The sequence below is a fragment of the Parus major genome, chromosome 3 (genome assembly GCF_001522545.3).
Source record: "Parus major isolate Abel chromosome 3, Parus_major1.1, whole genome shotgun sequence".
NCBI lineage: Eukaryota > Metazoa > Chordata > Aves > Passeriformes > Paridae > Parus > Parus major.
In genome coordinates, this window is record NC_031770.1 from 105838597 (window position 1) to 105854901 (window position 16305).

General features: G+C 39.2%; 1 protein-coding gene across 5 annotated transcripts in view; it reads left to right on the top strand.

The window, feature by feature from the left end:
• The window catches only part of KLHL29 (kelch like family member 29), a 322996-nt gene that overhangs the window by 247837 nt on the left and 58854 nt on the right, over nucleotides 1-16305 (top strand). For all 5 annotated transcript variants that reach the window (XR_004496530.1, XM_019006045.2, XM_033513078.1 and 2 more), the window contains one exon: nucleotides 3592-3730. Coding sequence is in view for 4 of the 5 variants with exons in the window: in XM_019006045.2 (XP_018861590.1) it covers nucleotides 3592-3730 (139 nt within the window). In the remaining variant the exon portion in view is untranslated. The remainder of the gene's footprint in view (nucleotides 1-3591; nucleotides 3731-16305) is intronic.

Below are 16305 nucleotides of genomic sequence, written 5' to 3' on the forward strand. Positions count from 1 at the left end.
AGAGGAGTAAATAACCGGTAGGAAATTCCCAGCACATCCCTTTATGAAGGTTTCAGGAAATTCCATTTGTTTGAGGAAATGCTGAAAATTAGGAGGAGCCCAGAAGAGGAACTAGCAGGAGCCAGCTGAGGTCATTTTTCACTGCCAGGACTGCACTGTGTTGTCTCTTCTTTTACAACTCATCGGCAGGCATTATTACCTGGTGAAAAAATTTGTTTTGCAACTCATCCTGAGTCCTCATAAATCATTAATGCCTGGCTAAGCACAGTGTGAGCATTACAAATACTCTGAGAATGAGGGCCCATTCTGATATAACCTTGTGTCCAATACTAATGCCTGCTAGTTATTTAGTAATACAAAGGAACCTGAGCGAGGAAGATCGATGAATCAATGCAGTCTCCTGACTTCCTTCTCCTCTCCACCTGCCTCTCCTCTTTCTAGTTAGATACTGAGATGCAAAAATTCAGGACAGTTCATAGTCATCTCTCTGTGGACAGCACTATAACAATTTAGGGGAACAAGGAAGGAATCACAGCCTCCAAATATCTGTAGGAAAAAGAGGAGCTTTGGTTTCTGTTTAGAACTGTTCTGATTTCTGGGTTTTTATGAGCCAAATCACACCAGTGCTCCAGACCTGTTCTTCTGGTTTGCATCCCTTAATGAATGTATGCAGCATAAAGCACATTCAAGTGTGTAAAGACTATAGATAGAAGCTGTGCCCAGGACTGAGTGTAATTAAAGGGTGCTCAGCAAGTCCAAATAATGAGCCCGTTACTTGTGGGAGCTGTTTGGGGGCTTAGATGCTCAAACCAGCTCTCACAATACTGGAGGCAGCACTGAGAGCACAGTATCAATAGGTACAGTGGCTGAGCTTTGTGTCGTATTTTTCAGTAATCTTGTCCACAGTCAGGAGTTCAAGGATGGTCTGTATGGTCCTGCTTACCCTGAACTCACTTCCTAAAACCCCCAGCCCATTCAAGAGTATCTCCCTCTCCCTCTTCCTCTCCCTCTTCCTCTCCCTCTTCCTCTCCCTCTTCCTCTCCCTCTCCTCTCCTCTCCATGCAGTTGCTATTCATACAGTTGTGCCCTTTGAACACCATAATAATTGATCATGAGCTTTAAAAGAGGGAGATGGAATGAGGTGAGGTGGAGATTGACCCTTTGTGCAAGCGTAATCTTAGACTTGTATGACTTAGTCATGGATGGAGCCCTTGTCCTAAGAGGCCTCTGCAAGGAAGGTTGTAAAGTCACAGATACAAGAGAAATTGATCTTGAATAAGAACTTAGGAAAAGTGCAAATGGGGGTCAAGGACAGTGGTTGAGTAAATTTGAAAAGGGGAGAGAGTATGAGAAAGTTTAGAGGGAAAAGTAACAGTCTTTAAGACATGAAATGATAGAAAATTGGTGTGAGGAAAATGTCGTTGCTGTAAATGAAAGTGGGGAAAATGGACCATGACAGAGAGACAGGAGGAAAAAAATTGTTCATATGTGAAAAGGGGCAGAAAAATGCTTCCTCCATAAATACATGCAACTGATAAAGCACCTCCTGCTGTTCCTGTGAAACCAGAGACCTCAGTCACTTTGGCCCTCAATCAAGTATAACACCCCTTGTGCCCAAACCATCCTTGGTCTTCAGCTGAGACCTAAAGTGTTCATCGTGCAGTGAGACTTCAGGCATCACATCTCCAGCAAAAGCCTGAGACTCCCCTGTACAGGAGTGAACATTCAGATCCCATTTTAGGTTTTGCATTTTAGATTTTTGTATCATTGTGCTTTACCTCAGCTGAATTTGTTAAAAATAATCCCTGCTATAGCACCCACAGGGCAGAGTGGTTTATTTTCCCCTATTATAGATCTGACAAAAGCCTGCTGTTATTTCTGTGCCCTCTCTAATGATCTGCTTGCTCTCTGGAGAGCACTGACCCATTTCAGCATAGAATAATTAGCCTTTCAGACACTACTGTGTTTCCATTAAATAGACATAAATGTGCAAGGTGACATTTATTTACTTAGGCCTGAAAAATATGCACCACAGATGCTGGGGCTTGGGAGAGCTTCAATTTCTTTTCATGAAACAGTTGTATATTTGCATGCTTTTGTGTCATTAAACACTAGTGCTAGGCTGAAATGATTCCTGTTGAGTTTCCTTGGGGAAGCAGGAGAGCAGAGGGATTATTTGGGTCCAGGTTTCACTGTGAGACCGGTTGGCAATGCTTAGGCAGCTCTTGCTCAAGCCTGTCAGTAGCTTTGAGCACAGTTAGAGTTACACACCCTTGAGGTCCCTTTTACTTCACATAAGGACTCCATGTAAGGAACTGTAGTTGATTTACAGATCTGTCTGAAGAGGAATGTGTTCAGGGTGTTACACTGAGGAAATGAGAACCTTGACCTATTGCAAACATAAAATAAACCCAAAGTCCTTTAGTATTTAAAATCAGCTCTTCTGTCATTTTGATCACTGGCTTCTGAACCGCCAGGCTATTGCCCAGGTGAAAAGTATATTATTCATCTTGATAGCCATTTTGGTCTGCAAAGTTGGAGGGAAGTCTTAGCCTTAAAAGTCCAGGCAGCATATAAAACATCTAGGTTGCCTAGTGGTTCACATCCCCACATGGAGACGTGGCATGCTATCATTTCATTCTGTTAGCACCAATAGACTCTATAAAAGGAGGCATCACTCAAGGTAGGTGCTTTATTGCAGGATGGAAACACTTTCATAGGTTATTTTAATCATTATGATTCTTTCATGATGTGTGAAAGTTGATTGTTGCTGTAAATGAAGCCATTGAAGGCTAAAAAATAAAAATGCTGTGATGGTAAAAATCCTTGGAGTGCAAAAAATAGGAATTGCTATAAAAGACAGTAATTTATTCTCTGCATGAGATTTTTTTTTTATCATAAGGATGCTTTTAAGGTAATTCTGAAGTATATACAATTGTAGTCTATATAGCTGAGGTATATTGCAAGGTGCATTGATAATTTAGCTAATTTTTTCTGCACTGTAATTTATAAATTATTTAGAACTGCTATTTTTTTTATGTTAACTGAGGCTTAACACATTTTTACTATGTTACGGATAAGTTATTTTTGCAGGTCTTGTGGTTTTATTATTTTGACCCATATCCAGTTCATATTGCATCATAATACCATTTTTACTAATATTATTCTAGTATGTTCAAAACTTATTTCCATTTGGATAGAAATTCATTAGCTCTTGATTTTGATTATAACAAATTATTTTAACATTTCTGTGATAATGCATTCTCTGTGTTTCTGATTTGCTAATGCTGAAATATTTTATTTTCATTTTTAACCTTTCCAAATATAGGAATTGTTTTTGCTTTTTTTTTCTGTGTATATATATTTCAGTTGTTTAGACCTACTGGTTCCTGCTTTTTTCTTTTTCTTTTTTTTTTTTTTAATATGTTATGTTCGTAACTTCTGACTGTCTGTGTTGAGCCAATCTTACCAACAAAAATATCAATTATTTCCTGTTTCTCTACTTCTTTACAAAAAAAATGAAAAGTAAAAAGTAAAAATAAAAAACTCTTAATGGGAACCCTGGCACTGTCTGTCTTCTCTGTTCTGCAGAAATGTTGAAGGAGTTGAACCAGCAACGCAGAGCGAAAGAGTTTACAGACCTGAAAATTATTGTTGAAGGCAAAGAGTTTGAAGTCCACCAAAATGTTCTAGCTTCCTGCAGCTTGTATTTCAAGGACCTGATTAAAAGGTTTGCCTTCCTTCCAGCTGTGATCTGCTCTGTTCTTTTGTAGGGCGCATTTGTGTCGCTTTTTTTTCCTCCCCTCTCTTGCAGGTTTATGAAGATTGAATCTCCTGTCACAGAGCCAGTAGCCATTCTTTCCACCTCCTCTGAATGTATTTCCAAACTGAGACTCAGATCCATTTGTTACACATCTGACTCGTACAGTGTAATTATTTCTGATGAGTAGAGGCTGGTTTTGGCCGAAGAAAGTGTTCCACCACTGAGAGATCTAAGATTTAAACTCCACTGCTAATGGTGATTCAGTCCACAACTAAAAACTACTGCTGTCGATATTTGCAAGGGACTCTGTCACACACGACAAAAGTCTGTGCTTCAGGCTGCAAAAAGCCATCAGCGTTCAGGTGAACGGTGCTGAGACATCGTGCAAATAAAGCATTTGGGTACTGTAATCCCTTCACCCTGAAATCTTTGTTACATGCTTTTGTGTGGCTTTTATGGGCAAAGGGATTGATATTTTTATTATCTGGGGACCTTTAAAAGAAGAAAAGAGAACTGATTAATTTCTCTAGAAAAAAATTAGAAATAAGATGATTTACTGGTCAAAATGTAGCTCGGTCTGCATGTTGGACTAACAGTAGCTTTTCCATACAAACACTGCAGCTTAGGTTAGGTACAGTATGTACATTTTCTAAACATCATGTCTCCACCTTCGCATTTTCCCCCCTCTGTTTCTAGCTGATTGATTCTAAACAGTGCATGATAATCTTTTTTTTTCCATTACATTGATTTTTCAATTTGTATGCTTCATATACTTGCATAAGAATAAATTGGTACTCTCGTATTATTAGTAAGTTAGAGTAGCAAGTAGGGAGAAAAAAAAACCACGAGGATAACTTTCATTTTTCTCTCAATCATCAGCAAATTAATGCAGCTGCTGATTTTGCCTTGCAGTATTTTCCTGAGCAGACTGAGCCTGGACTGTGCTAAAAAATGGGATTAAAGAACATTTTGCTTGCTTCAAATCCTGTATTTAAATTTTGCCAACTAACACAATAGTGACTGTATTTTATTTCAGGATGGCATATTGGCTGGTATCTCCTTTCAGTGTATTGTGTCCTTTTGCACAAAGCTGCTTCTATAATTATGGATATATATTACATTTCTATGATATAACTGTACTGACTGCCTTATCAATTATTCATAAAAAATATGTTGGCCTAGGAAGCATGTCTTTTCCCCTCTGTAAATCTAATGATTTCTAGCAGTACCTATGCCAGATCTCTCCTGTCCTTTCTGTTCTGTCTGCTCATTATTATTTAATTGTTAAGGCTACAGTATATGCTTTTTAGGGTGATAAAGAGTAGAGTCTACAAGAAAAGAAAAATCATAGAAGCAACTTATAGAAACCAAATCACTGACTGTCCAAAGACTGTCATTTGGATTTTGTTGTGAAGACATCTGCTTGTGTGCAGAAATTACCAGGCAGCATCTATTTCTAGAAGCACACTGACAAATCTTGCCACTTTATTATTTAGTTATTAAATGAGATATACATTAGATTGAGCACTGCTCTGTTATTAACTTAGTTAAAACAATATAAAAAATGAAAATCTAGATTTTGTGAAAGCAAATGCCTAGATTTCAGCACGTATTATCTTTCAGCTGCCCACATAAGGCTTGCATGCATTACAAGAAAAAAATAGTGGAAGGTTTAGCCTATTTGCTAAACTCACCACTTTTTGCCTTCTTTCACATCATCAGCAGCAATAAATATTCCAGGGGTCGATTCGTGTCCACCATCAGGTCTCTCCATCCCAGTTGCCTTCCATATATAACCTCAGTTGCATACGTGTAACCTTGATGGAGGATAATGGAGTTGCACAGGTGTATCCAAGGCAAAAATACCTTTATTACTGATGATGATGCTTGAATAAGAAAAAATTCAGCTTGATGTCAAGATGAGTTTGCAAAACTGTCAGGTGAGAAAAATAAATATTCACCTGTAAATTGAGCAAATGTGTCTTTGCAAGACAATAAACTCAGGGCTAAGGGGTGGAATTTCTCAATACTTCTTTCTGTAGGATATTTGCAGTGTAAAGTCTTGTCCTTTTTGAAACCCCATGGAAGTCAAGGGCTCAGATTGCAAGAGGCACTCAATTTTTTGTGGGATCATGCCCTTAATAATACAGAATCATTATAGTTCATAGAGTTAGAATGTTTACAGATACAATACATCTAGAGTCCTCTATGATATTTGTTAGCAGCTCCTTTGAGACAGCACTTAAAGCTTTATGTGATTTCTATTGCACTCCTTGTGTTATTATAGAAATCAAAACAATAAATGGCAGTTTTTCTTAAAGAATGAAAGAGATCTCTTTATATTAAATATAATAGAAAGGCCATTTCAATCAGTGCAAGCCAGGGTTAAAACCTAGTGTCATTCCAACCAAAGGCACCAATGTGCCACCAGAAACATCAATGACAATATGATCTATTCATGAAGGTGCTATGTACATCTATAGAAACATGCAGAAATAGAATCTTTCAGAGTATTTACTTCAGCTTATTATTTGCCACAGGCTGGTTATTATTAACCTCATATTCTGCCATTGATTCCACTGTGTGTTCAAGTTGGTATCTGATGGTAGAATAGCAAGTAGTGTCTCAAAAGAATAAAAGAGAAATGTTCAAAATCAAATAAGATCAATTATTTCCTTCTCAAAATAAAACCAAAGTACAGATAAAAAACATAATAGAACTGGAGTTATTGCTCATCTTGAGGAAGGCTATTTGATGAGAATTAGTCATAACAGGGAAGAAAATATGTTGTTTTCATTGCACTGATAAAAAGATGATAACCAGGTTTGATTGTCCAAAACAATTCTAAAGTTATTTACGAAACAAATTTGGTAATGAGAGTGCATTTTGAAACACCTTTAGTTTCTCCCAAAATGGTTATTCCTGTTCATTCTGCTTCTCATCCAGAAAATTCTCCATTCCATGGGCTTTATCTATCAACTATATGTGTCCTTTTGAGTTTGGTTTAGTCCAGTCCCAAGCCTGAGCTCAGCACCATACCAGGCACCTCTTTTGGAAGCAGGCCATCCCTGTCAGAAGCTGCACAGCACTCAAGCCTAAGCCAGGACTTGGTGTTCATCTCCCTCCCAACAGCAACTGACTATGGAAAACAATCTCAGCCTTTTTCAGTGCAGAACCATTGGAAAAGGATCAGGTGTATTAGGAACAGCAGGTGTGAAATATTCCTGACACCCACAAAGAGAGAAAGGTGAGGTTCAGGGGAAGGGTGAGGATCCATACAGGACTGCTGCAGTATAGGGCTTCAGGAGAATGTGGATGATAAACAGCAGCTGGATTGGGGCACTGTCCCCTAAAGGCCATCTTACATATTTTTAGTGCACTAACTACATTGACTCGACTGCTTGACTTTGCTTCTCATGGAATCAGCCATCTCAAAACAAGGGCTTAATTTATGATACAGACAATGAAGAGAAGAACCTTGAAGGCTTCCTGAAGGATCTTTTTCTCCTAATTCAGGTTTCTATGTGTAGACAGGGTGCCTGGACCAATGAGAGGTGCTGATGTCTTGTGTTAGCTAACCAACATTTAGGTCCAAGCTTGGCATCTAAGGCAGGTTGAGTCTAACATCACCTTCTTGACTGTTACTACATTTTGCAGAGAGGTAGACAGAGCTGTCCAAGAGGCAAGTCCTCTCCCCACAAAACAGGTGTCAAAGAGATCAAGTGAAGGAGGAGGCCATCCCCCTTTACTATGAAATAGAGGATGATTTGCATAGACAGTGAACTTATGATGGGTGTTCCATTGCTTCCCTCAGAGGTCCAGCCTAAGCTGGCTGTCTAGTCTTCTCTGCAGTTGGGAGGAAATATGGGAATGTCTGTAGGACATCCCATCTCACGATAAATAGCATGATTTGCCTTCTGGAAGTGCTTATTTTTCATGACCCAGAGAGTAAGACGGGTCACCCAGCCTGAATCATAGTTGACTAAAAGAACATGAATGATTTCTTACAGAAACTAGTGTTTTTCTTAATGGCATGTATTTATGCTTATATGTGTACACAGAAAATAAAAGAGACAGATCCAGATCCATCAAAAAATGTATCTCCAAAATGTGACTCTTGCAGAGCGCAGATTTTCTTATTTAAAACATTCTTGGTTTGGGAGAGGAAAGAAATGAGCTCTGTTTTTGTATCTGCCCTAGAAGAAATGGTGGAAGGTGTGGGGGGTGTGTGTTTGTTCTGGGAGGAGGGAGCAAATGGAAAATCCCATGAAGAGACATATTTTTTATTTCCAGCTGTATTTGGGATAGACAAATGCAGCTGCTGAATAAATGGAATTTCTGATACTTCCGTAGCAAAAAAATGTTTCACCGGAACATTTTAATTTGCTACTTTCTTATTCTTAACCCAGAGCACTGGAATCTCTACCAAATACGACATTATTAAAAGGAAGAACTTGACATGAAAGTCTGTTCTTGGCCAAAATACTTGCTTTTATAAACAAGCTTTTACAAGTAGATTTGTCTCTGGTCAGTTGCTAAAGATACACAGATCTTGTCCTACAAGTTTTATCTTTTCAAGATTAGATTTTAATGATGCTTTCTAATCTTTAAGTCATCTTGGGTGCCTGATTCCACTGCCATAGAGTGGTAAGTTTTATGTGCAAAGAGATTCTGTCACAAGAAGCAGTATTTTGGATGCATTGTAATCTGGCCCTGCTATATTCATCCTTCTTTTCCTACAAAGTAGACCCACTGACTTCATGGCCAAATTGCTTTTTCACAATATCCTGCCTCTTTTCAAGTCTTAAGATTTTTGATTATTTTTTTTTTCTAAACTACTCTCTGAGGACTTGAAGGCAGGGCAGGAGAAGTAAAGCATTTAGGGTGGGCAGACCAAATTCCTCTTGCTTTACACCTACGCAGAAGGCAAAGATGTCATTCTGCATTTTACACTATTGTGTGGAAAGTGAGCATTTGGATGCACAACAGAGAAACCTGCCACTATCCATCTGAAACAGCCTGACAAAACTGCAAAAGCGTTTAGGTGTCTGGAAAACAGACTGTCTGGTTTGTGTTTACATTCTAAAAAGCCCAAAATGAGAAACAGCAGGATGAAAGAAAAATCTACTCTTAGTGACCCCTTCATGTTTTCTTGCTTATTAAGAATCTTGCTTTTAACTCTGGGAGAGGAGCAAGCAGCATTTCCACATCTGCATACTTCAGCTCCATTGTAGAACAAAATGAATGTGGAAACAAACTATAACATGTAGTTGAAAGCAAAGAAATAGGGAGTTAAAAGATACAATGTTTGTTTCAGGTGCCAGGAGAGTTACATTGTGCCTAGAGAAAGAGCCCAGGGGTTTCTGTTAAACCATTTAAACCATGATAATGGGAGATCTCTTGGGAGTGTAAAATATCCTTCATCCTTTACTGCGATAGGACAGGTGTAAATTGTGCTGTGGACAAGGTTTTTCTCTTAAAGGAAGCAATGATAATTACCGTGTGTTGGGCACAAGATCTTGACATGGGACACAGCCCCCTGCTCTCAGTGGCCTATTTCCATGAGTGCTGTGCTCTCTCTGCCTGCCTAGGCAGCCACCCACCTGCCCCTCGGAATTCCCTGCTGGGCTTCAAATTTCTCAGCTGCCAGACCTTGGAAAACGTGTTTTCATCAGGCAAAAATGTATGGTCTTCTACATAAATGAATGGCAGCTTACAAATATTCAGTGGTGTTCTGCGCTGCCACAAAACCCATCGCAGGTGTCGCAGCCTGGCTGTTTCCAGCCCTGCACGCATGGCTGTGGATTAGGAGGATGAGAGGCTTGGGCTAAATTCCACTCTGCAAGGACAGAGCAATGTGTCCCACTCTGAAGAGAAGCCCTGAAAACGAGGACAGAAAGGCTCTTTTTCAAGCCTTGAGGTGCAGCACAGAAATTAAACTTCTGCCTGTAAAATTCTGCCCTGTAATGGCAGCAGTTCGCAGAGGCCAAGAACCAAGCAGATCCCTGAAGCTCACTCCTCTCCCTCATTGACAGCATCTCTGTTTACTGTAGCTGGGACTTCTTGCTCCCATAATTTCTAGACTCAACCACAAATTCTGCAAATCTTACCCAAGGAATGACAGACTAATCACCTCTCTTGCTCCAGCTGTACCCATCTACAAGCCACACAGCTGTCATGCAGAATCTCTCAAGATGCAGGTGCAAGTGACCTACCTGTATTTACTTACATCTCACAGCCCTGCCTAGGCTTAACTCTGTTAAAAATTCAGGGGTGAAAGGGAACAGTTATCTAACAAGGTGCAGTTCAAAATAAATGAATCAAAGATAACAGAGAAAAAAATCTTCCATGGCATAGAAACAAGAGCCTTATTCTTGAAAACTGTCATTTTGGGGCAATTCCAAAAGCCAGTCTTGCCCTAAAATGAGGGTAATCAAATATCCAACTCCAGCTTCCTTGTAGGTAGCTCTAGGGATCAGTAGTTCACTTCTTTCATTTATATCATCAAGGATTAACCACTGCTGGATTGGGATAATGAATTTGAATTAATATGACCAGGTTATGATCATATCTGCCCTCTTTTTGCTTGCACAGTGCTGAGCTTCAGTGTCTGAAATGCTCAGAGCAGTTCTGCATCTGTGGATGGGTAGGAACTGTTGGAGTGAGAAGAGCCACATGCCCTTTCCTGCCTATAGTGTGGCCATAGGTGAGGTGCTGCCATGCCATTAATTGATGTCTCTGGATCTATAAATACTGTAGAAAAGCACTAGCAACATCCTGTAGCTGAAGGAGAAAGAACAAGTGCCTGACAGAATTAATTCTAATTACTGTAATGCTGATTGGGATCTTTGGGCACTGCCATAATCATAGTAGTAGTAATAAATAATAATGGTGGTTATCATTATTTTATTATTGTTTTCCCTCTAGACATTGCAATGATGAGAAAGAGTCTTGGATAGACTACCTAGATAATTACTTGTATAAATTTCACCACATTCCTAAGAAATAGATTTATTAGCTGCATGCCAGCTCTGTGCTAAGCTGGTTTTTGATGGTGTAATAAATATCATTAAAAGAAATCAGATAGGAGTTGGGTAAGGGTTTGAGCTTTAAGTTTGATGAGAATAAATTTTTTATTCTGTCAACTTACTTTTAATCTTCCTTCCTATATAATCCCCCAGAACCTGCTTGCATCTTTTATTTACCTTTAACAAATAGTAGCTCTCACCCAGGTTGTTTTGCCACTGAATTAGGCTGCCAGAGATACTTGTAAACAAGGCAGATCCCACACTATTAATAAGTTGGCCCAGTTTTTTGCTTCTCCACTAGTACCTTGCGAGATTCAGTTTATTCTCAGTCCCTAGGAAAAGTCTAGGTCATGAGACACTGTTCTTCCAAGGGCAATTGCTATTCACTTCTTCATTCACTTGCCAGTCATTTAAGCCAGCATCTTCAATCTCCTCATCTTCTTTCTTAAATCTCAGCAGGGAGCCAGATTTGTGCCTCCAACTGTGATCTCCGACACTGTAGCGTTACAAGCTGCAGCTGATCCTGCCTTTAGAAATGGTCCTGGCCGAGCATTTAGATTGTGTTCCATCAGTGAATGGCATTAAGGGTATATAGGAAACGTGGCTCTTTTGTTTGCTTTATTTTATTCTGGCCATGTTGTCTGCGAACAAAAGCGTTTGCTCTTAATCCCATTGCTCGTCTTGGTTTGTAATGATCATTTCTGTGATGGTGAATTAGCAGGAGCTGCTGGTGCGTGCCCGAGCTCACAGCCATTAATTTTCCTGATTTTCTTCTGATAGAGCAGGTGCAAACTGGCAGCATTTGACCCTAATAAGTTACACTAGTCTTGCCAGATTTTGTTTGCCTGGAACAAGGAACATTATTTGTATCAACATCCTGATAAAAAGTGAGCAAATGGATTTGTTGGTCAGGTAAATTTTCCTGACAAATTTGCAACCCTGTGTTTAAACAATGTAATTTATTTAATCTTGTGATTTTACTAGTTCTTTATTGTAATCATACAATAGAACCATTACACTACATGTTTTCTTCTCTCATGAGACAGATGGATAGTGACTGAGGCTCAAAGATAATGTTTATCTACAAGATAGAATAACGAAGGCAGAGATTTGCAAGTTAATACATTTTGAGTTGATAAAACAATTCGAAAGGAGAAGCGATGCTGGGGTGCAATTTTTTTTTTTTTAAATCCTGTTTAATAAAACATTCAGTGCCTTATGACATACGTATTGTAATGATGTTGCTCTATAAATGTCCCTTCCTGTCATCATTTACATGATTGATTACCTTGCAGCTGCATAAACTTGTATAACTCAGTAGATAACCTATTACCTCAGTATGCATATGTTTCTTGGTGCGTGTTGTGGAAATCTATGTTGTATGTTTGGGCATCTATGCTTTTATATCTCATGAGCTCATCATTATGATAAATCAAGATATTCAGTACAAAATACAACTTTCCATGTAGACTGCTGAGTCTGATCTGTACATAGCTGAAGGTTGGCTGTAATTTAACAAATTTTCTTTTCTGCTTCTCCCAAGATACACAGACATATTGGTTTTGAACAATTAATGGCTGTGAAGACGATAAAAAAATCAAATAGTGGACAGTTAAAATGCAGCATCATTGCACTCTCTTCTTTGCCTGAAGTTTCAGTGCTTTAAGGATTAAAGTAAAATGTTAAAGTTCCACAATAAACAAGATGTTCAGTCTAAATTGTGTCGACTTGAACAGCAGTTTCTAATGAGCACACAGCTAACAGACTCTTCAGCCTCATGAGAAGCTGTCTACCCCAGTCTGGAGTCCTTTCTTTGGTAATCAAAATAATTTGACAGTGATAAAAAGAAGTAGCTTTTCTTTGGTTAAGTGCTTTATCTTACATGAAAATCTTGGATTTCCTGTTTTCTAGAGTCCTAAATACCGTCCAGGGAACAAAGCAATTTAATCTGATTTTTTTTTTTATTGTCCTGTCTATCTTGGTAGAAAATATGTAGCTCTCTGATAATGGGAACACAATTACTTTAGGGTAAACATTTATATTCCTAATTATGAAAACAAGCCAGCCAGTTCAGCATGTTGAGCTGATAGGGCAAATCCTGGGCAGACGTTGGGGTGAAGAGACTAAAAGGCAGCTGGGTGATGGGACAAACCATTGCTTTTGGTCCAGCCCCAAAAATACAGGCTTCAGTTTCCTTAGTCCAGGGTGTAGCTGGAGTTCCTCCCTGCTGCCAGCAATCCTGCAGCCTCCTGTCATCTCAAACATGTGCTTTTAGTGGATGAAATTCAGATCCCTGAGTTGTATGAGACCCTGAGCCATAGAGAGCCAAAGACAACAATTCTTCTTTTCTTACCCTGCCAAAATGAGTGTTTTCCTATTTCTTAAAGATACATTCTGAGTGAAATATGAACAAAATTGAGGTAGCTCTTTCCTGCTGACTTCTGGTGGGAGAAACAGGTAGTGGAGGTAGGCTCACAGATGGACCTTGGAGAGGCAAAAGGAAAAAGTTATACACCAAGTCACACTTCTCCAGAGAAATATCACAAATAACAATTCCAAGTGTGTCTTTATTTTAGAAGATAATAATTTATTTCAGTGCCCTTTTGGAGCACAAAGCTTAAATATACGTCATACCTCTGAGTCTATGGCACGGTGAGTCATATGGCATTGAATGTAAATAGGTGTCACAAACTCTGTCAATCCTCCTGTTCTCAGCCAGGCAGCCTGGGCGGAAGCTGAACCAACTGTTCCTAGGCAGTAATGTACATTTACATAAAATGTTTCACATTTTTCATGTTTATTCCGTGCAGATGGCTCCATTTTGAACATCCAGAATTTGTTTTGACTTTGTGACTGTAGCTTGTAAACAGAGCGTTGGCTGGCATCTGTACCGGGTATAGGTAGCTTTTCGTATTTGATCTAAAATTGAGTGAAGCTGTAGCCAAACCATTAGTCAGTCAAAATAATGTTGCAAGCCAGTTAAAGGCAGCATATCCAAACCATGAGGGAAGGCTGAATGAGAGGCAGTAGCGCTGTCCATAAATTGACAAATTGATGCGCTCGCGGTGTTTCACTTACACAGCTACTTTAGCCAGACTCTAAATGTGGCTTTGCAAATCAAGGCATCTCACTATTAAATGTTTTGAACAGAATCACACAGACGTTCTGTTATGGGAACGTGTTGATACAAATAATGCAGGAAAAATGCATAGATACGCATCTATTTATAACTCAGGATGCAGAAAACTTCAGTTGCATCACTATTAAACATGAAAGCACTATGGCTGATTCTTGTCTGTGTGTATTACATGTTAGGAAATGATTTTCAAGGACAAATAAGTACCAAAAAATGTAAATTTCTCTACTTTTTCTTTTGTCAGTTCCACTACAAATCTTGCAGATGAGGTATTAAGGCTATTTTTCTTGCTCTCAAGTATTTAAACATTTTTGCTCTTTCCTATGTATTAGTTACAAAAAAGGGACACTGTTTCTGATTCGTTATTTGAGAATATAATCGAGCCATCTTTTGCTTTAAAGGGTTCCCTGTGCCTTTGTCTTCTCTAGTTGAAGCAATTAAGTTGAAGGATAAGTAGCCAGACTATGTTCAAAGGCATTTGCTTGATTTTGCTGGACTTAATTATTCTAGACAATGCAGAATATTTTTCAGTAACTCCCCCCTTACCCATTCAGAGTATATCTGTGCTTCCTGCTTATCTGCAGGTTCAGTTCTGCTTGCACATTGCTCAGGTCTATCACCTTGCTAGAGAAATACATGATTTGTAAATCTGAAAGAATTCCCCAACAGCTACCATAAAATTAAGCTGTTAAAGAGCTCTTGGAGCTTGTTTAAATGTAGACCTAAACAAATCTCTTTGCTGTTTAGCTCAAGATAAATCTTTTTAAAAGTCCTGTTCTAAATCACTTCCCAATTTTAATGAGTTTATATATCAGCCTTTGCCAGATTTTTACTGTAGCTTTTCTCCAAGATTATAGCCATGATAAAGTAAGGACTAAAATTGTTTATTATATATTATTCTTCAGAAGCAAAACTTTTTCCCCCAGAGGCTGTTGGGAGAGCTATTGATTTTCTGCCACAATGTGAAATGTGTGACCTTTATAATATGAGCAATGATTACAAGGCCAATAAAATGACATCATTCTGTTTAAACTTTAGAGTTCGCCGGGCAAATAGCAGAATGTGCCACATTTAATGATGTCCGTGGACGATAAGGGTGCGTTGACTGGCTTCAAGTGAGACTGAAACATGAAGGAGGCAGGCTCTCAGTCCCCAAAACACCTCATGCTTGTGCTGGGATTTGGGGAACAGGAGTGTATGTACCACAAAGAACTATGATTTTTCCCAGCTCTTAAGGCAGGGAGTCAGGGCTTTTCTGGTAACAGACTTCTCTAAATGTTTGCATTTACTGATGTCACCAACAAAACTCCTCCTGTTGTGACACAGGATGAGCTATTTGGGGAACAGCTCTATATATTGCTACAGATTTTCCCAAATCCACTGCATTTGCATTTACAAGACTAAATTCTATTCTTGTAGTACAGCTTTGGCCACTTCATTGCAGTTCCTCTACAGGAGCCAAGAGAAGACTTTGTCCCAAATAGATGAATTATAACTGCACAGGGCATATGATATTCTAATATGTGTCAAAACAAGGAACACAGAAACCTTTAGTCAGGCTTTGAGGGGGATGCTACAAACGGATTCACTGAAATAATTTCATAAAAAAGTCTATGGAATTTCCCTTTTCAGGCACATCAGTCTGCTTCCCAACATTATAATCTTCTCATCCTTCAGACACCTATCTTTCATCCATTAAGACCTGCTTCAGTCAATTCCCTGCCCATTCTCCAGCCTATATCAAGTCAGATCCCTGGCATGGAAGCCGAGGTAGCTGTGATTTCCTTATGCAGGCTGAATCCAGCCTGTACTCAGTATTTGATCCAGCCAAACATGGAGCCAAAGGGCTCACTGCTTAGAAAGCACAAGGAAAACAGCACAACACATTCAAGGCATCGCAGAGGCAGGAATAAGGATAATTTCTTTCCCATTTCTGGCTCATTGTGTAATATCAATAATCTCTGTAGCTTTGTATTATACTTGCCGTAAGTGGCTCTAGTGATTGATTAAACACCTTAGCTTTTCTTTGGCATTTAATCAATTGCAGCAGCAGTTTATTGCTCAGTGTATTACAAAGAAAAAGAGATTATTACTTAATTATTGTGAAAAATAGCAGCTTGCAGTTGTTGCTAGCCATGGGTATGTGTCTGCACTGACACTGGTGTCACATCATCCTTTCCTTTGTGCCTCCTGGTCTCTGCACTGGGTGCGATTGTGCGATTCCCAGTGGATTGTGCTTGGTCCTTCCTGCAGCCATCGCCAGCACAGTTCAGTTAGTGGCATTAAATAAATAATTGCTTATGGTAGAGCTTCCCACAGTGCAAAGAGCCCAACTGTGTCATTGATGGCTACCTCCAAACCTCCCTGAAATTTTAGGT